At 34.3% G+C, this 22,250-nt stretch overlaps 1 protein-coding gene across 1 annotated transcript in view; it reads right to left on the bottom strand.

The window, feature by feature from the left end:
• LOC104409497 (inactive N-acetylated-alpha-linked acidic dipeptidase-like protein 2) overlaps positions 1-20,987 on the bottom strand; it is a gene marked incomplete at both ends in the record, with an annotated part of 66,000 nt that extends 45,013 nt beyond the window's left edge. The window contains 6 exons of the mRNA XM_010019384.1: positions 1,984-2,103; positions 3,638-3,843; positions 8,255-8,344; positions 17,372-17,515; positions 20,284-20,409; positions 20,850-20,987. Coding sequence (XP_010017686.1) covers positions 1,984-2,103; positions 3,638-3,843; positions 8,255-8,344; positions 17,372-17,515; positions 20,284-20,409; positions 20,850-20,987 — 824 coding nt within the window. The remainder of the gene's footprint in view (positions 1-1,983; positions 2,104-3,637; positions 3,844-8,254; positions 8,345-17,371; positions 17,516-20,283; positions 20,410-20,849) is intronic.
• Between the last annotated feature and the right edge of the window lie 1,263 nt (positions 20,988-22,250).

The following is a 22,250-nucleotide window of genomic DNA, read 5'->3' as shown; positions in this document are numbered from 1 at the left end:
TTTAAAAAACGGGAAAAAAAAAAAAATAATTTGAGCCAGTCTCTTTTATCGTGATCTAAAAATGGGTGTATGACTTTTATCACTGAATCCAAAAGTACAGGACAGTATCTTCCATGTATCCACAAAGTACGGAAAGTTTCTATCTAACTAAGCAAGATTGGCTATTTTCCCTTTTCATTTTTTATTTATTCTAAATTTCCATTTCACCTTCTTTTTTTATTTTAACAAACCTCATTTTAGCAAATTATTCTTACAAATTCAAATGATCCTTGTGTCTCACTAGATTTTTTAAGCACTTCTTTGCTACCTGCATCTGTTAACAAGAATCTCATGTGAATGGACTCACAATTTCTTCAAGATGAGATAAGAAAGTGACATCTTACCCTTTATAATAATTTTGAGGTAATCTGTAATTACACTGTTTTCTTGGCAAGTGGTGGAAGTAGAATCAACATTCTTTATAAGTAGATCAGTCTTCCAGAGAAAATCTCCTAGGGACACGGCAAATTGGGAGTACCCCTGGGAACAAACGAAGATCTGTGCTTGGCTGTTCCATCACTGTCAATATACCTGATGTATTCAGAAATCTAGCCAGCATTCGGAAGCAATAATTCCTACAAATATTTTTAACTTCACAAACTGCATGACTGTTGCATTAATTACAAACAATATTATCCTACAAAAAAACCCTCAACGAACTATACAGATTATCTCGCATTCATTTTGTCCCATCTAAAAGATGGGGCTTCAGACAGTAAACAATAGATGCAGTCTCAACAACAAAGCCTTAGCCACTGAAGAATCAGAGAGGAAATGGAGAGTGTTTACTGGAAGAAAAACAGATAAAGTTCTAGTCATGTTTTACTGACTGTAAACCAATTAACTGGGGGAAGGCAGGACATCTAAGAGATGCTGTATCTGTACTACGGGACAGGATACATTTGCTATTACAACAAGAATTACAAAATATCACAACATCACAGTCAAATGGAACACCTAAATAAAGTAGAAGTGAAAAAGAGATTTCCTTTGCTTTCTTTCCAAAATAGAGGTCCTGACTTCAACGCTTGTACTAATACAGTGCTTATTAGAATAAAAGAATCAAATCTTAAGAAAGTGATAAACAGATAATCAAGAAAGTGTCTGCTGCACAGCTCCAGACATCTTACAGTTTTCAGGTCACTGCCATGGATCATATTGTGAAGTCAAAAAAACAAAATGAGGAAAAAAAATGGTTCAAGAACCTAATGTAATAAATTTATTCCTTTAGATGGCAAATACCTGTTTTCATGAAGATAGGACTGCACGTACTATTAGGTTAGGAAAAGGCTAGCAACCTATCAGAATACTTTTTTTTTTTTTTTTAAAATACAGGAGCTAGTAATAAGGTTTTAATTGACATATCTGTAACACCTGTAGACTCACGTATATGAAACACTATAAATAATTTTCTACAAATAAAACCCTGAAAAGAAATGATTTTGCATTTCTGACTGTAGACTAGTTACAAAGACTTAGCTGAGTGCTGAACCTGACATAATTTAAACAGTATTTAGTATAGTAAGAGTAATACTCTCCCTGTGTGTCATTTTACATCTGGTAAATATACAAGTTTAAATGCAAATTGACAAACAGAATGGAAAGATCAGATTAGGAAGAGAAAAATGTGCTTTGCGCTGAAGAATAAAAAAAGTTACTTTAAAGCTGCCAAAAGGTGAAAAAGTTATAGGGCATGCAAGTATGTAGAATTTTGGTATAATGAGCTGTTGAAGTAAGTTATTCTTTCCAACCTCTTAATGCACATTGTAGTCTTTTAAATAACATTCATATGCTAATGAAGTAGAACCAGTTCATATGTATTTGTGAGTTTAAAATGCTTAACAAAAACAAACTCCACCTACAGTTATCTATACCCAATTGGCATCAAAAGGGTTAACCATGTAATCTCATAAACAACGTGAAAAAAAATATTTTATTTCTAACCTCTGCTGCCAGTTGCTGAAGAGAAGGGGATGCAACAGGGTGTAAAGTTGAGTTGCCTCTGACTGGATTATGGAGGCTAACGTAAGCAACAACATTTCTTTGAAGAACTCTCTTAAGATCCTACAATAAAAGCAGAGCAATGGTTATTATTATGCATCATTATAATTAAGACTTGTTTTGTTCTTTCAGTTCCTTTTAGGGAAAAACTGCACCCTATGTTTTTGTACTCTGAGATTCCCTAGGTATTACTTAACTACTACTTCTTACAATATACCGTTAAGAACTTCAAAGGATATCTTAATGTTATTTCTCTATATAGCATAAGTTATAATTCCATTTCACACATCATCTTAACAGAATGCAAATAGGCCTGAGAGGAATTAAAAATGACTATTCGTGTAAGGCCAAAACTGAAAACATTACATACTGTGAAACAACATGATGGCCTTTTAAACTTCTGCCAGACAGAAGACAAACTTCAAAAGTAATCATTATCAACAGTTACATGCTCTCAAATTTTTAGAGATCAAATCCAGATCTGAACTGCATAACCTTCCCAGTGTTTTCATTTTAGTGGTTTTTTAGACTACAAAAAATAGCATTTACAAACTGTTTCAATTATTATCTCTTTTTTAAAAAGATCCCCTTAGCCTTCTCAGTAATGAGTTACTCTTTGCGTGAAGCAGCTCTTTATATTGAACAGAAGGGGTGTAACGCAATTACATCTGATGTAAAGCTGACTTGAAGTGGAACTAAACAAATTTTGCTTCCAGCCTGGATCTTTTCAATTTGATTTTTTCACCCCTCTTGTTTTGAAGAATAATCATGTTGGAAGCATGAAACTTCAATGAGAGCTAGCTGCTTCTCACGCATGCTAAAAAGCAATTAATTCTTCATCTTATCTACTGTTTTAATTCAGTAGCCATGAACTTCTCTGCTAGCTATTCTTTTAATTTATTAACGGATGTCCACTGTATGATCAACACCACCGATGAGATATTTTCTTTCAATAAGCTGGTTTCTATTCTGTTGAAAGAAAGAGCCCAAGGAATTGTCTGTGTCAGATTGTATCTACCTCCTTAGCACAAATATTTGAAAAGTGAATCAGCACAAGACATGGAAATACTGTAATGCTTATGTGATTAATGTAAACCATAGTACAGTTCTCTTCATTCAGTGTGGTCCTGACTCAGTTCTCCCCACACCATCATTATCTATACCTGCACTTTTACTAGATAAGCCTATCAATTAAAAATTAGTAACTGTTGAACCCTGAAGAAGGAGAAAAAGCCCTCTAAGCTATTTCTGGGCCTAGGTCTTTTTTTGAGGTTTCCCCTCTCTCTCCTCCAAACTTTGGCAATGCCCTTTTTTACAGTCCCCTGCTGAATTAGGGAGGGGAATGAGCTCCCAAAGGTGCTGTAATAGCAACACTGATAGCTGTAGAAACTTGCCACTCATTATCATATGCTCCATTCCACAGGAACTGCCTCTACAGATTCTTTCACTGCATTTGCTCTGGAGCTCATGAAGGTACACAGAAAGATATCACATGCCAGTTAATGAACCATAATTTCTATGTGGTAATTTCATCATGTTTTTGTGCTTTCAATACAAGTAATCTGTATTGCAACGAGTCTTTCTAAAACTATTTTACCTCTGCCCATTCATATGAACCAATGTTGCCAAATGACGTTCCTCCCCACGAGCAGAAAACAATGGTCCGGTCAGGTCTCCAGCCTTTCTTAACCTTCAGTGTCAAGGCTTGTATAAATGCTGTGATGATAGCAGTGCTACTGGCCCATTCTTGTCCACTATAAGAATTCAAACTGTTGTGATGACTACCAATTATGACGTATCTGTCTGAAATGCAAAAAAAGGGACAGACGAGAGAATCTTACTTCTCCTAGATACTAGCATTAAAAGGATTTTTAAAAAACCTAAAGATTAACTGTTTTAGTCTGTAACGTCATTAACACAACACAATGCTGTCAACAAAAAATTACATGATCATGTGCAAGACAATCATACACTGTAAATAGATAAAACTGTGAATACTAGTTAAAAATATACTAGTAATTAAATACATGTATATACTTCCCTAATTTAATCCCTGTGTCCTTGCCCTCATTGTTGCTTATTACTCTCCCTTCTTATAAATCTGATATATACCATTTTTACAGCCAGGACTTCTTCATATTGATAATCTAAGAAAGTCCCAAGCTCACATTAGAGTGTTACAAAAAAATCACAAATGAATAAGCAGGAAACTCTATCTTCAATACATATTAGCATCCAAAAAAGAAAAGAAAAGGTGTGGTAGTACAATGGGAAACATAGAGAAAATACACAAAGTATTAGTACTCCCTCACCTGGAAGACTGTGTTCAGTGCTCACCACCCTATCTCAAAAAAGACATTGCAGAAACAGCAGTTGAGAAGCTGGTAACCAGAAGGGTTATATATCAGGACTTAGACTTCCATGTAAGGAGACATTGAAAAGACCTGGACTGAAGGTTTAGAGAGGAAACATGACAGAGGAATAGATATAATGAATGAAACAGAAACGATAAATCAGACCTAGCAACTTTGATGATACTGGAGGAAACTATTTTATAAAATGAAAAGCAAGAAGTTTCAACCTGAAATAAAGAACATGCCTATGGTTATCCAGAAAATAAATTCACATTTTTTTTTTTTCCAGAGAAATTAAATGAAAACTTAATCTCTCAAAGCATAATATATAATCCAATCACTAACAAGTGTAAAGAACCTCATTTTATTCCAAAAGGATGATGTGGGAAACAACATGAATGACTAGTGTGACTGACGCGTGTCAAGAAGTCAAAGCAGAGTTATACTGAATGACTTATTGGATCTTCTGTGTAAGACGAACTCAAAACTGAAGCCACTTTGAAGGACTGCTTCCTGGTTGTGTTCTAGTATTTACTAAAGTCTCTTTCTGGTCCAGATTTAGATTTCTACAGGTGTTCCTTCCATATTTCAGGATACCGATAGAGAACAGAAGAATAGTTATCATATGATGCCAGATCCACAAGAATCTCCAAGCATCATTTGGGTTTCAAAAGTGCAAAAAATTTTTAGTTTTCTTTCTTTATCCAAGGGGATTCATTCTTCACTGTTGTCAGCACACTGGAATGTAGCAACACATAGATGGGAAAATGCCTGTGGTTTATATTTGCTTATAAAATTAAGTATCTTCTCCCCAGTGTTTTTTGCAGTGACTGCTGCCTGGAAAGATTTTTAACAGAACACTAATGAACACTTCGATTGTAAGACCATTCTCAATCAAACTCAACTTCTACCTGTTTTGTTCGATAAAATTCATGGAGATGTTGCTTTATAAGGAATCAAAAATGTTTTATAAACACGGTATCTGTTATATACCTATGAAACAGCATCTTCACTTAACTGCTTGGGGAGTGAATAGGCATGTAAATGAAAATTTCTTTCTAAAAGCAGAAATGCAAAATGCAAATCTAAGTGTACATAATAATTTAATGTAACAAAATGCAATCTACAACATAGAATTTTGCAACCTGTGTGTTATGTCATGAGACTTTAATTATAGGTTGCACAGATAGTGAAAAGTCATAAATACTTCAACTTAACGTTAGGAATTGGGAACAGAAATGAATGGCCTTCTAGGTTGTCAGAGGAAGTGCCACTAACATAGGGTAAGCAGACAGGATCAATACTTGCCCTGTATTTTAATCTCTGTTCAGTCTGTGAACAACATATGTGAAGGGGAGTGGAAAGAGACCTTATGTAAAATAGTATAGGGCATTTTGATGGAGAAGAAAGCTACAAGCAGCAATTTACTGTGGGAGATGCAAGCTGAATGAACAAGGGTAAAAAATAACAGCTGGTGCCTCCTTTGAAATTCATCATCTTTGCACATCTCTCCCTTTTGAATAGAGGCAATACCCTGAAGCAAATGACTATAGGAAAAGCATAGGAGAAAGGATGGTCATGCTTACAGAGAGAGCAGCTGTCCTTTCTCATAATCATTTGCTGAAGCACGTGGAGAAAGCGATCACATGGTAATAAAAGAGAAAGGATGGACTAGAGAAAAAAATATCCACCAGATACTTGTGAATGTGATAAGATGGGATAGTATTCAGGGTAGTGATGAGCTGGACAACAGGGATTTATCATTAAAAAAGAGTGACTTTATACTGTCTTCTCTTGTTACACATCTCATTTTCAACCATGTACAATAGAGCTACAAAATCAGTATTAAGTTTTTCAGGGTTTAAAAGGCTACCAACTATCACATTTCCTCTGCTTTTAATATCTTGGTTGCATTCCAGATGCTCAAATGTCAAATAAGATCACTATTACACAGATGTGTTTGTGTGTGCGTTAGGAGGCCTTTAATCGAAAAACAAACAAATTAAAAATCCACCCTTGACAATGCTTTGCAGTCTCTCATTAAGTGCTACAGATAAATTTTGCTTTTTTTACACATTTCTGGGAACATAAAGGTGACTATTTCAGGTGTATGAAACCAGGAAAACCACATCAAAATGTCAGAGAATTAATGACAGGCAAACAGTAAGTACTCTAATCAGTTGAGAAGGCATGGCTACAGCATGAACCAGGACGAGGAGCAGAACAAATGAAGGTTTAACATTGATTCTGTACAAAATGTTATCCATTGTGATTAAGTGTTTAACTTGGGCCTACATTAGAAGTCAGTTGCTATGGCCCTTGTGCAGCAAGACATTTATGGTATAAACTGTTGGCATCTGGGAGTGCTATTGACTTCACTTCATTATATATCCTTTACTTCTTAAATTCAACCATATACTGACATACCTTTATGGTAACATCTTATTAATAATGCAATAATAAGATGAAAGTTTTAGGCACAGAGAAGATAAAGAATTTATCAAACAGAAACTAAAGCCTTTTATTTGTCTTGCTTCTTTTCACAATTCAGTACATGGTATGTCTAAATATGGAAGTTCCTACTTTTCAAATTCCATGATTGCTATTTAGAAGACATTAGCAATAGTAGACTTGTAACTTCACATTCATGAAGGAAATGAAATCCTTTATTGAAATTAAATTCACTGTGCTAATTGTTTTCTTTTTTTTTGTTTGTTTTTTTTTTGTGGGTTTTTTTGTGAGGTTTTTTGTGTTTTCTTCAATTGTTCTGGTGAAAAGCACAGCATTCAGCACATACAACACTAAGTCATTATTTTTTCTAACAGGAATAAGCTTAAATCCTCCCCACCTCCTTTGTTCCATCACTTAAATACGAAGTGACTAGCTCACCTCCTAAGGGACTCTAGACAAATTTGCAACATTTCTTCTGAACCTAATAAAAAAGCATTAATCAAGACAAATGTGATGATCTTTTGATGATGATGCCACCTGTACATTAGAAATTGGTTTGGCCTTTTGCACTATGGAAGTAGCCAGCAACGGTATTTCACGTTGCAGAAACCCTTCAACTTCTAGGCAAATTCACTTGCAGACAAATTAAGCTCAAAATAGTCTTCTTTCCTATGATGTCCTGATTATCGTAGTATCTACATACAGCATCAAAGGAGGGACGAGATTCGTGGTTTATGCCACAGTTGCACTTAGAATCTTAATTCATTGATGTACAGAACAGTAATTATAATTCATAGACTCATGTAAAACTAGTATAAGGCATGATTGTAACACAAAATAAAGCTCCAGCAAGAGTGATTAAGAGCATAGTCACAGATTTTTGTACACTATAATCACATTTGATATTGGATTCTTAACTAAAAATCTAATCTGACTAAGCCAGAGATCACGCTGCCCTACACCTTGGTTTCAGTGAGACACTTGAATTACGTAGGGATGTTCTGGACTTGAAGCATAGAACTTTATTTCTCTCAAAATTCTGCTAATATTAGAAAAAAAAAAAAAACCCCAAACCCATAAAACCTTTTCAAAAGACGTACAGACAGCTTGCATATTAATTTGAATAATGTAATAAAGTACACCCTAAAATTAAAACCACCAATGTAGGTACCTGGTATAAAATACTGATGCTCTCTATTCCTGCTTTTTGTGTAAAAATATGCTTACTATATATCTGTCTATAATATCCCATTGAGGTCATTCTCTGTTTAAACCTTATGTTTTATTATAAATCAAATCGCAAACTGACTGCAACAAACACTCTCTCCTCCTTCTGTATTAGCGCACTATCTGCCAAAACAGAATCCTGATCCCACTATGACTGATACAAGTGCTAAAGAGCTACTTACCAGGAAATACAGCTCCTTTTAAATATCCAATAACATTAGAAATTGTCTTGTAAGTTGTGACTGACTGAATATTTAGGCTGATTTTTTTTCCTGTTATAAGACAAAAAGAAAAAAGAAAAAAAGAAAAATAGAATGTTAAACTTGTTTATCCAGCCAAGTAATCAACAGGATGCAGATATAAATTCCCCACAGGTTAAAAAAAAAAATAAATCCCAAAACAAATCAAAAACCCACCTAACCAACAACAAAAAATCACAAACAAACAAACAAAGAAAACCCCAAGAAAACAAAATAAAAAAGACATTTTCTTAGTCCCATATTAGCAGTGGGGTTCAAAGCTGGAATCTCAAAAGAGATCTCTACTCCTTGAGTTAAAAGATCATTCAATTCATCAATAAATATTTCCTTTATAGGTTTTTTTTTCCCCACCTAATTCTTCACCCAGGTCAATCTTCCAGTAACATTCACGAAATTATACCTGATTTATATGACACCATTCTTCTGGTGAAAATCCCCTATGCTAAATCAGATGGGAAAAGTTAGACCTCTGCATTACTTACCACTTTGCCAGCATAGCCTTTGGTTATATATTTGTGAACTTATGCCAACAGAAGACAGGGATTATTTTGGTTTAGCTGGTATCAGCCGAGGAAATGGTGTAAATACAAAGGCAGTAAAGTTCCCAAACCTACTAAAATGTACAGGACTAGCCAGTATTACTATGCCAGTTGAGACTGCAGTGCAGCATAAAGCCACAGAGAAGTAAATGTTTGAGTTAATATAGCTTAAAAAAAATTAACTGTCCTTTGCTGAAAATCACTGTCATTCCCTCTGTCCCTCAGGTAGGACAGACACACTAACCATGCTAACTCCTGCAGTTTTTGGCAATGGAAGCAAAACAACTAACTACACGGAGCTGCTGATACCTTTAAAATGTTTCGTTTGCATTATAATACGCAATATTAAAATTCATCTCATCTGAAAGGTCATAACTTCTATCTGAGAAAAGTCAAAATGTCTTAAACAGCTTAAACTTAAATGCTAGCAATTGTCTGACAATAACCACTGTGTCATCCCCGACCTTCAGGGAGGTTCCTCTTACATCGAGTGCAGCACCACCCCCGTAACAGACCTCGGTTTAAAGGTGTCTTGGAGCCTGAATTCCTTCCATGTCCATATTCCAACTGTCACAGACCAAAATTAAAATATTCCATGGATCATTTTGTCTCTATCTCCCAGGCTATTATCCTCCCAAAGATGTATTTCTAACAGTTTGTTTCCTGGCTTTGTTTCCCGAGATGGTGAGGAATGTGCAAGTGAGAGTTTACCCCAACGTGTAAAATAAAAACAACACATCTCTATGATACTTTTCTTCAAGGTTCATTTGCTGGTATTTCATCTGAGAAACTTACTTTAAAATTCTCCTAAAATAAAATCCAATGTATTTTCATTTACTAGTCTTCAGTGATATTTGAAAAAAGCAAACCAACTGCTAGATTCTTTCTTTGTTAAAAAAAAAAAAAAAAAAAAGAAAAAAGTACTGGCAATATTTATTCTACTTTCTACTCAGATAAAACCTGTTATCAACTGATGCGTCCTCTACATAATAACTCTGGTTTTGTTAGAATGCAACAGTGAAGAAAATGCAAGTCAAGCACAATTAATTAAAAATAACCCACACCTCCCTATTTTGCAATAATCAGTCACAGAGAGGTTGTATTTTGATCTGTCATGCATATGTTGGGGTTCAAGTTATAATTAACTTTGCTCTTCTAATGTAAGTTACTGTAAGGTTTATTAACCATGTGATGATGAATTGTGTTTGTTCTATAAATCTCAATATTATTATAAATTTTTTTTAAAAAGTACGTCAGTAAGGAAAAAAATCAGTCCAAAGGGTTCCCAGCACTATACTGTCACCTATGGTCTCTTTTCAGTATTTTAAAACCACATGAAAACAGATCAAAGCATCCACGTTGATCAAGCAGTTTAAATTTAATCTATACTATGCAAGTTAGTTCTTGCTGCTATTTCTCACTTACAACCAATCTAGAGCCAATTTACTTTGCTTAAAAAAGAATTTCAAGCCCAAACTGATTTCCTTTCCTTTTCTAACTCTACAACACTTTCGATACATGTTCCTTTAGGCTCCATTTCAAACAAAAATAACATAAACCCTTTTGAAGACAACTGACTTAACTGTTTTTCTTTAATCAACATCAGCTATCCAGTCTTCAGCTGACAATAAAGAAATGGAAAACTAACTTCTGGCAATACACATATTCTGGAATCAGATATTCAAGTTAATAGTCATGTAGCACAGCACTCAGCTTAAAGTGACTTGGGCTTAAAGACTTAGTACTCCAGATGAAAAGGCTGAAAGTACTCTTTGGAGTATGTAGCAGAAGTGAAATTTAATCCCTTTTAAACAGTTCTGACAAAAAACCTCTCTTCCTAATGCTGTATTTTAAAGATCTTGACATCCTTCTTTTTTTCTGTATTCTCTGGAAAACTGTGAGCAAACTTCAGCTTAACATTATTTAGGATACACTTTGAGTTTACGTAACCTAAAAGCTACTTCTGAAGTAGAAGTATTTATTGTAAGTATTATTTATCTATTTATTTCTTGACTTGGAAACTGTGAACTGCCTTATACCAACTGACTACCTACTCCTCTCACAATTACATAGTTATTTTTAGAAATGCACAGTTATTTCCCATAAATTTGACAATTTTAGAACTTCAGATGAACAAAAAACTACTTGTGGCCTGTAAAATGAGTTATGCTTTTTTTATATTTTTTCACCTTATCCTAAGCTCATACTAACATACAGGAGTATAGGTTTGAACCTCATTTTCTAATATATTGGTTAAATTCTTGAATCCTGATCATACTAACCACTTATAATGAGACAGTTTTCTGAACATTCATTTCAGTACTGGATTTTAAAAAGCATCGTTAGGGATGCTTTTGAACTCACTTGACAAGATTTTTGCTACTTATATACAAAACTTTCTCTACATGCACATTTAACTCAGTGTAGAAGCATCAAGTACTAACTAAATTCATGCATTTTGATAATGCAGTTCTTGAATCATAAAACCAGAAATTATTTCAGAAGATTACAGAAACAAGGTACATTGAATAACTTTAAGTAATCCAGTTTTTAACATGAATATAATTCCTGGTGAAATAAACATAAACCACACCTGAATAAAAATCCATCAGCTTGAAATCACAGTTGAAGTAAAGCTTTCAAACATCATCAAACATCCATGGCCATGTTACTTAGGGGGCACTAATTCAGCTGAGGTAGTCAGGATAAAATTACATTCAACAGACTTCTTGTTCCAGTTATTCAAAAACCTTACACCAGGTTCTAATAACTGCTAACTTTCTGAACACACACGCTACCAAGCTTTTCAGGCACCCTGAAAGCTGATAATTTTTTTTAATAATGAAAGCTACGGTTTTCCTAAGTTACTTGCCCCAAGACCTGAGGCTTTAAAGTAATATCAAATACCAGAGAACATGATGATGCAGCGAGAACCAACAGTAGAATGCAAAAAAGCCATAAAGTATTTGCATATAAAAAAATAATTAAATATGTCATGGGTTTCTTATATTCTGTTGATGATACTGTACAGAATAATATGGACTGGCACGTAACATTTGGAATACCTCGTTAAGTACACCAATATGGTAAGTATACATTAAACATATAACAGCAGATTTTGCTGTCATTTGAAACAAATGCTTAATTTTCCTCAGATGTTTTCTAGAATGAGTAAATTCCCACTGACTACTTCCATATTAGACTGCCTAGTTAATGGGCTTTTGAAATCTTACTGGTGTGGGAAAAATATATTTAGTTCTCAGTATTTCATCATGTCAATTGAGTGCAAAACCTTATCTACCTATATTTTGAATCAGTTTTCAATTAAGTTCATAGGACTTTAAATGAAGAAATGTAACTGTCACAAGCATTTATATAACAATATAACTCACATACCGAAAAACCTACATGCAATGTAACTACATACTTGTGAAAACAAACTTATAAACCAGTATATATTTAATAATTTATATATTATCTCTGAAAAATTATGTGACACCATCAAAATCCAAATGTAAAAATCAATACTAAATCTGTGACAATGTAGAGGATTGTTGAATTATAAAATTATTTGTGCAGGAATATGTCAGAACTCCTAGACAATGTCCCTATAACAAAAAGCCTTTACTGTTTTGGTTTTTTTTTTCTTCTTTTATATATGTATATGCAATACACTAACTAGATTCGGTCTCTGTGAAATCTAGTCTATTTTTTTTCCTGACTAGATTTCTATTTGACTAACCAACTATGCTGCCTACTAACATCATTTTTAAATGGGTATTCATAGGCCCCAAGTCTTCACGCCCCATCTCCATCTTAACAGCTTAATGAATAAACTTTTTGCAATCTTTTCTGACCTACAATACGGAATCTAACATTAAATCTACTGAAACAAAAAGCTTCTGAAAATAGGTGATGTCTAGAATAAAGTCCTTTAAGGAGGCTTTAAACTGGGATGGCCTACTGAGATATAGAATAAATGTGTCACAATGTCAAAGACAGTTATGAATTTTGAGAATGCTTCATATTGTATAGTTGAATTTCATAATCTTACACTATTTTGAGAGATTCTTTATGTGCTTTACAGCAATCAAAACCAAAGCATCACACACACACAAAAAACCAGTAACAGCACAGGACAGAATTCTGAAAATACACCTTGATCAGTTACAATTCTGGTAGGAAAACTTGTGAGCCTTTAGGTATTCGTAGAGAGAAGATTTAATAAAAAATGCTTCACACTGTTTATGCTTACTTCTTTTCATGAACTTATATTTAAAAAAAGTACAGAATTTAAAGCAATCTCAAAAAGAAAATCTACGAGCATTAGTATAATTGTTTGTTTTCAGTATGTCTGTATTACATCTGATTTCCCTATTTAATACACATTTCTTCACAATGTCAGTAAGCAATATCTGAAGAACATAGTTATATTCCTACTGTTATGTACAATTAATTCAAATTTGGTAGATATGATAATGTGCACTGCCACAGAATATGCTGTCATTTTTCTCTATTTGTTTTCTTGGATTTATGTTTAGCATAGTGCAAATACCTAGAAATTATGGAATTGTTTGCATATTGATAGCATAGTGTATGATGGCACAGCCAGAGTTCATTAAATATAGTATTCTTTCTTCCCTCTGACAGGTAGCAAACTACGAAGGAGAAACACATATAACAAGGCTGTAGCCTAATAAAAAGATATATATGTCCTTTATCTTTCCGTGCCCTTCCTCTGACTGAAAAGAAGATAAGCTTCATTTGCACTACTGCAGCACTTGGCAGAGAACTTTATTTGCCTTGGACAATGATCGTGTTATATGGAAACTAAAAGAATCTTCCACTTATTCCTTTCACATAGATTCAAATTTCATATGATCAGAGTTATCGATAAAACTCAGTATAATGACCATCTGATGCATGGACTGGTATAAAATACATGTTCAACATCTTACAAAAATTCTTCTTTATGTTATGCTAGAAGACTTTTCAGTAGCAGTCACTTATGTTTATCTGTTCCATTCTCACCTTTTTTGGTAGAGGAATGGATTTGTTTGCAGGCTACAATGAAGCTTTGCATTGCAGTCATTAAGATTATTCATTATTGATCAATAACTGTATTTTGTAAGCTAATAAAAGATTACAAAAGATCAACTGATTCTACCTAAAAAGCATTTTGATCTGAGTCATTTTGCTGCCTGTAGCAGAATGCTGGGAGTCTTAGTATACCTGGCTCTATTATTCTCTCAGTGTTTGATAGCATTCAAGATACTTATATATTAATGCTTTGGGTTTACTAGCTTGTAAGTTAAAATAAAAAAACCCTACACCTAGTTCACAGCAAAAGTCATCAAGAACTCATAAGAAATGGGATCTTGTTCTGTGTATGTTAACTCTACTGATACATGCTGAAATAACATGTACCCTTAATGATCTTGTTTGATCCAGACAATCTTTCTCATCTTCTGTCTTTCTCAGATGTGATTAGTCTAAGTATGAAAACTGACACCTAAAGAACAGGAAAATTACACATATATCACTAATATTTTTAACTACCAGGTTTCCAGGCTATGAGGTTTTCCATTTAACATCAAAGAAGTGGTAAATGCTCCATCCCTGGCAAAGTTCAAGGCCAGGATGGACAGAGCCTTGGGCGACATGGCCTAGCATGATGCATCCCTGCCCATGGCAGCGGGTTGGAACTAGATGATCTTAAGGTCCTTTCCAACCCAAACCATTCTATGATTCTATGATTCTCTATGGTCATTAGTAACGAACTTTTTAAATTAAATTCCACTAGATAGATTTACTTTAAATACTCAAGACATTCACTGAAAAAGGATGACTGGCATGTGACTGAAATCCACCAACTGGCAAGTAATTTAAACAAAGAGTTTACTGCAACACAGCAGGACTTTCTTCATTTATGTTTATAGGTGTGCTTTAGTTTTACAGCAGTCTTCATAACATTCTAGCAAATATACTAGTAATATTCTGTAAAAAAAAAAAAAAAAAGCTTTGGAAGTGTACAGCTCTCTATAACACTTCACTCTTAAATTCCTTCTAATTGCCCATTTTGTGGAAAAAGTTCACAGGAGCACAGAATTTCAAATTAATGAGGATTATCAATGACACACCATACTAAACAAAAAGCAAATCTAATTACTAACTTCAACTAACACAAAACTTATAATTAACTTCAATTCCCACTGTTCGCTTTGTAGGTTCTAAGCCCTCAATATACCTCAGATGTTTCTCTCCATATCCTCCTACTCCCTCTGTCACATTATGTCTCTTGAAAACTGCAAGGCTAAGGGAAAAAAGAGGCACTGTGAGAAAACTATATATAAATATTTAATCATTACTGATGAATCTGCTGTTCAGCTTTTTGAAACATAATGATGAGAGAATGATGATCATTTCATTCTAAAAAATTTTAAGCCAACCAATCATCTGAATTGCTTGTCCACCACTTTTGACAGGTAAGTGATGAGTTCTACGTCAGAAGTGATTTCTCTTTTACATTTGTGCAAATCAACAGAAAGACTGAAAATTCAGCTTTCACTGTTCTCATACACATTGCTCTGTTCAGCATTTTCTCTTTAGTTATTATTATTAAATAGCTACACAAGATTTCTTATCAGAAGACCAGTCTTTTATCTCTTCTATTAAGGCTGCTACTGAACACTCAGCACACTGTATGCTCCAGAACATCTATAGTTTCACCATGATTTCAAGGCAAAATCTATCATAATGCATTACAGAATTAGGCAAGGCTTCTTATCATAGACCCTACTTGCTCAATAAACTAACATTTTTTTAAAATAAATTCAAAAGGAATTACTGTGGTTCAGAAACTTTACATGAATTCAAGACACAAGCTATTGTGTTCACCCAGAGTAGTCAGACACAAATTTGCTTTTACTAGATTGCTAGCTTGGAATATTCTTTCTTTCATGAAATTTTCCACCACACAGAATTCCTGCCTTCTCAGGGTAATAAAATAGACATGCCACATGTGTCACAGAAAAAAACCAAACAACAGAATAAGCTATCCTTTAGGTGTTTCTGTCCTGCAGCCTCTACACAAAGCTTCTTGAGAAACACACACAATGCAGCCTTTTATCATTCTAAAATGAATGCCAAGATCATCCTTTTCTTCAGGCACTTCAGCTGTTGAAAACTACAATACTAGGAATCTTCACGCATCCCTTCTGGAACAGTTAACCACCTGTGTCTTCCAAAATGACCCTTTCTTGTTTATATAGTCTACTGGTTGTAGGGAAGATCAATTAATCTTTAAAATATCTAGTCAGCCATGCATGGAAAGCAATAGTTCTGCCTAACCACAACAGAGTAAGTCATGAAGCACGAGGTCTTTCTGCCTTCCTTTTTAGTATGTATAACTACAAATGCTAATGCAAGTCAAAATTAATCAGCCTCTTTTATGACTTGCTGTATTGTACTTCTATTCCAAAATAACTTTCCAAAAGTAATGAACAAGTGATATAGCACATATGTGATAGTACACTGCTTGCCTTTATAATGTGCTTTTACTGTTATCATCACCGTATTTAGGACGGGATACAATGGCTAATTTAATTTGCCTACCCCCTTCCAAGACTACTGATTCAAATCAATTAACTTAAACAGATGTTATAATAAAATAAATTTTTTTTCTGACTCTTCTTCTGGTGAAAGATATACTAGCTCAAAATGAAAATCGAGACAGAATAACTTTTTAAATACACATCTCATCTAGAACCTTATCTAGAAAGTGTTACTTCATTAAAACATTGCAATTTTTCTGGAAGACTGTGTTCTAAGTTTTTCCCCCCTACATCAGCAATAAGTATGTTCAAACAATAATATGTATGACTTTGCTAATGGCATTATCTCTGAAGAGATACTCTGAATGCATTATTTCGTTACATCCAGGTCTGTGCAAGGTATTTTCTTATCATGATGACCATTTTCCTGGTAAAACTTGGAGGAAAAGGTGCCTGAAGGTTCAGACAATAATACATTGTTTATTCTACAGCAGATAGAAATTAAGAAACCCAGAAAGACACACCATTGTTTAGAATTACAGTATTTTTGCACCGGAAGCATAAAAAAGACACAGAATAACTTTAGTAGAGCCATTGGTGCCTTAATATCAAAATCACATTCTTAGTAGTAAAACGAGGCTGAAGAAACCATACTATAGAACAAAGTCTCCCTGGTGATGGTGTCTAGATAGATGGTTTTTAAAGTAAATATTAAGAATTAGAGTTTAATGCCTTATACTAAGACTCTCTCTCTTTTTTTTTAACCAACACTTCTATCTGTCAGATTTTATCTAATTTTCATGTTGTTCATAGCCTCTTCTAGAAAGCAGCAAAGCAAAAGATACTCATAATCAGATGTACCTCTTAGTTATATACAGTTACTGAAAATGGATTTGGAGTCCTAGAACAACATTTCATAGAAGAAAAATATGTTTATAAAGCATTACCTGCTGGTGGCCATTGGAGGGGTATACACCTATCTTTTTGGACAGTGTCCTCAGGTAAGGAAACGAGTTTTTTGGCAAGCACTGCAGAAATTGGTTGTACTAACAATGTTGTGAGGTTCAGTCGATTTTGTCGGTAGCTTCCATCTTAAAAGATAGAAAGAAAACAGCAATTTAATGAATGAAAATTAGAAGATTTTTCTTTTGCATAAACCAACCGAAAAAACCAAGTATCTACAATACAACTTAAAACAACTTATTTAGATAGACAGCTGTTACTTTGTACTTACCTTACTGGGAAAAATAAAATATATCCCTAAAGAACATGTGCCACAAAATTACACATTATAGTTTTTGGGGAATAGTTTCACAAGAAAGAAACTGGCAAAGAGTCAAAGAAAACATTAGATGGTATGTGACTTAAACACAACAAATTCAATCGGTGCACAGTTAAAGGAATCAGTGGAAACCAATTACTTATTAATGGTAACTTTCAAATTCAAGTAAGAACTGAACAGAGCCTTACAGACATTTAAGCAACCTGAAATGAGGTATAAGTATCTGTCTGTACTGGATGATGCTGCTACTGATAAGGGTGTTAGATTTGCCAGGGATACTATAATGTTTAAATTCTGCAGAAGTTGGGCTACTTAGTACTAGAACTAGAGGCGAGCTATCACACAAACGAACTTACGTGAGAACTGTGACAAGAAACATACCACAGAGGATACTGCACGTTGACGATACACTGGCAACTTGATGAGACGTGCTTCCTTGCATATACCAAAAAGCCTGATTATTTTTTTTTCTTATATCCGCCCTCAATCCTTTTAAAGAATACAATCTGATCACCTCATTGATTCGAAGTGGGTTCAATGCAGCTAAGGTAACTTTAACATAATGCAGGGGTGTATCCCTGATGGAAGGTTGAAGGCTCAGCTGAAGGAGGTCTGGAATAAGAGTGTACTGAACAGACAGACATGTCAAGTGGAGGAGGTACAGATCAGAAAGCATCAAAATACTTCATTTACAGATTTAAGCTCTTCAGAAGCCACAGCACAAAACTCACAATATCAGAAGATTCAAACATATTTTAAAATCTCCCTTTAACTGAAAAAACATCAGTTTCCATTCACATGACTGTCCAGCATTTAAGCATGGGAAGGTTTTTGATGAGATAATTAGATATTTTGGGAGACCAACTAATAGAACTAGAAAAAAAATGCAAACTCTGCACATGGAAATGCCCTGAAGCACTTCAGGATACCATGCTGATCTGTTTTTCTCAACTATATCATCTGGCCTAATAAAAGCATCATCTCTTTCAATGGAAAGCAAGAATTGTCTTGCAGACAAAAATCCTACCACAGAAAAGGAGTGGAGGTTCATAGCACAGGGCAGAAAACAGTCCTAGATCAACCTGCAAAAGTCTAAAAACCTTCCAATACACCTGCTCATACTGAATAATTGCCAAACTTCCAACTAGGGATTCAGAATACAAGGCCTCTCTCCGAGACCTTTATGAAACAACTACCACATTTTCTGATGACATGGAGTTCTTCGCAACCAAAAGGCACCCTCTACATTCCATGTAACTACAATGACAAAGCTATCAGAAATCAGCAGAACATGTTCTAATAATTTTTTATAAAATTACTATGAGAAGTATTATTACTGAAACAGAATATAAAAAAATTCATGCATATCCTTTTTTTTTTTTCCTTTTTGTCCTAGAACCGCCTGAGACTTCTTACATCTTACTTCTTAATGATAATGCAAAAAACCAACCAAGGCTACGCCATTTAATTATGGAAAAAAAACTGTTCAGCTTTTACACGCAGTGGAAATATTATCAGTGCTCACTTTGAGAGAATTAGACATCTTTAAGTGGAAAGGCAAAACTTGTTCAAAACATAATTTAGAAAAAATTTTATCTTACTGAAGTTGGGCAGGGTTGAACATCCCTCAAAGCTGTTATTTGATTAAATTGATGGTAAAATCAGCTTCCTCAAGCTTTGAGAGTCTGTTTCTGGAATCAAAAGGAATCCTGAAATGTCCATCAGAGATGTGTAACAGACATTATTTTCTGCCCATTGCTTGTCAATCTGCAGACTCTATTGCAGGAGTGATGAATCTCAAACTGCTATAGATGAAAAGTATCTTGCCTTTCTCCATTTACCCACAAATTGAACTTCACACCTGAACAAACTGTGAAAGGTACACTTTCAAGAACAACTTGCCAGAGAAAATCTCCCATGTTTAAAAATTAATCATTTCATGATATAAGATGGAGTGCATGCAACAACAAAACCAAAAATATTTAAAATATAGAAATGGAGATTTAAGTTATTTGGAAGAAAAACTTTCTAATAGAAGGAATTAAAAAAAGAAACGTGTAGACAGGTAGTAAAATCTCTACAACTGAATTTTTTTAAAGAAAATATTAAACAAACATCTGTTGGGAATGACGTAGTTATGGTTGATTCCTTCCCTGAGGGAAGCTGCTAGACTAGATAACCTCTTGACATCTTTTTCAGGCCTTATCTATACGATTCTCTAGTAACTTAACTTTCTGAAGGATTTATAAGAAAAGCCATATTGCATTTTACATTAATAAATGCTTGGAGAAAAAAAAAAAAAAAAAAAAAAGAAGTAAGAGTTCCTTTCCATCTGCCAGATATTTATCAGTTGTTGTTGATGTTGTGTTGATGTACTCATAAGTGTACATCGTTTAAGAGGCTGAGTAAAGTTACATGCATCATAATAAGGATTCAAAAAGAAAAGATGCAAGACTAATCTCTCTAGTACAACATAATACACACTGAAAAATCTGGAGATTTCCAGGGCTACCAGTTGAAGCACAATCATAGAATCATAGAATCATTCAAAAAACACTCATGGGCTTGTTGCTGTACCACGTGCAAAACAGTGAAGTGCAACTTCATAAAGAAACCACTGTATTGGAAGAATTTTGCGAGATTCCTGCTTGCTCATTCCCTGCTGGTTGACAAACTCCTTGGAGCACATAGTGTTTTCAGGATCTGCAAGCAGAACAAATGCTTTGAGAATAATTTAAATACAACATTTTGCTTGTAATGAAATTCAGTTTTATAGCATGAAAATCTTCCAAGAAAAAGAATTTCTTTATCTATGGAATCTAATAATCTAACTGTGCCAGGCCTAAAACTGCTATTAATTTAAGAAAGACCCTAGAGAACATGCTGGAATGGAAGAAGAAAAATATGCTGATCAATTATTAAGTTAATTTTAGGAGCACAAAAAGAGGTAATCTTTAGAAAGTTTCTACACAGATAGGAACACATTTCTACTTTTGCAGCAACTGTGTTTTGTGTTTTCTTTTTCAAGATAAGCACAAACTTTGAGCATCAGTTTCCATACTACTCAGGCTGGGATACACACTCATAACCAAGCATTTCACAGTGTTCTATCACTTAACTTACTGGTATTGGTAACCAAGTACCAACTGGTAATCCCAGTAAAATGAGATTTCTGAAAAGCTTTTCCTGGGAGAATTTAACAGCAATACTTGTGTACCACATGCCATGCAATTCTGAGTTGAAGTACAACTTTACCATTGTTTCAATGACTTTTGTCAAGGCTGAAAAATCAAAGCACATGAAACAGAAGAAAGTCACATTGTTATACTTCTCTAGTCAAAAGAATACTGCTTTAGGCACACCTTCTTCATAATCATGCAATTAGACTTCTATTAATTTTTCTCTAAAAGGTTTGTGCTGTAAGAATTAACTTTCTGTGAATTTTTATTTAAATTCCAGATTCAGAGAAAAATTAGAGAGAATATAAAATCTAATTGTTATCTGTAAGAATCAGATAACAATATTTATATTTAATATTTAATAAACTCACTCTCCACCCAGATCTGATAAAAAGTTTATGAACAAAACTGTCCAAAAAGTTAAATTCATTAAAATAATTCCTTCTATGACATGAAACACTCTTTTAATGATGTTCCCCACAAAATATGGAAAAGTAAAGACTGACTGAACACTGAACCATAATCGTACATATCCACATCTTTGACTTTCTGCTGCATTAATAATATAGCAGTATTAGTTTTGAAATATCTGAAGTGAATGGCTCATTAATTTTTCACCTTCAGCTTAATAGAAATTTGACAAACAGTTTTATGCTGAGAACAGACACTCCAAGCAGGACTTCACAGTACACAATGAGAATAAATCAGAGCATAAAAGACAGAATAAAGTGCATTTGGTCAAATAAGATTATTCTGTCATTCAACTGCCCAAACTGAATAGTTTGTTTGATGCATTTCTATAAAAGACGTATCCTTTCATTTACACATTCCCAGCACACCTTCTGGACCTCCTTTTGTCAACTCTTTTATTAACCATGACAAAAATAAAGATGTATAAACATCATAGACATTCAAATTATATGAGCTTTGACCTGTATACTGCTCCCCCCAACTTTGCTCAGATACTCAGCAGCTCTTAGGCTTCCACTGGTTCTCATGAAGCTAGCCACAATGATTTCCTTAAACTTCCCTGCAAGATCAGTTTATCTGTGGTTTTCCTGACTTACATCTAACCACATGCTCAGAATGAAAGGGACTCTGCGGTGCCTACTACAGGGAGACTCCACCAGCTGGGTGGTAGCTTGAGATAATAAAACCACATCTCTACTGTTAAACATCATAATTCTGCTGTGCAGCAGCTATTTAGTTACATCTTCAGCTAAGGCTGCTTACAATACTGTTCCTGAGCACCATCTTTAAGACAGACATGACTCTTCCTACTCAAAAAACATCCTTCAATGAAGCCTTCACACTATCAATTAATACTGAAAGACGGGGCTTGCAGTTGCATTATGCATCAAGATT

This window comes from Nestor notabilis, unplaced genomic scaffold (assembly GCF_000696875.1).
Source record: "Nestor notabilis isolate BGI_N333 unplaced genomic scaffold, ASM69687v1 scaffold9150, whole genome shotgun sequence".
Classification (NCBI taxonomy): Eukaryota; Metazoa; Chordata; class Aves; order Psittaciformes; family Psittacidae; genus Nestor; species Nestor notabilis.
Note: the sequence above shows the minus strand (reverse complement) of the source record. Positions and strands in the feature narration are given on the sequence as shown.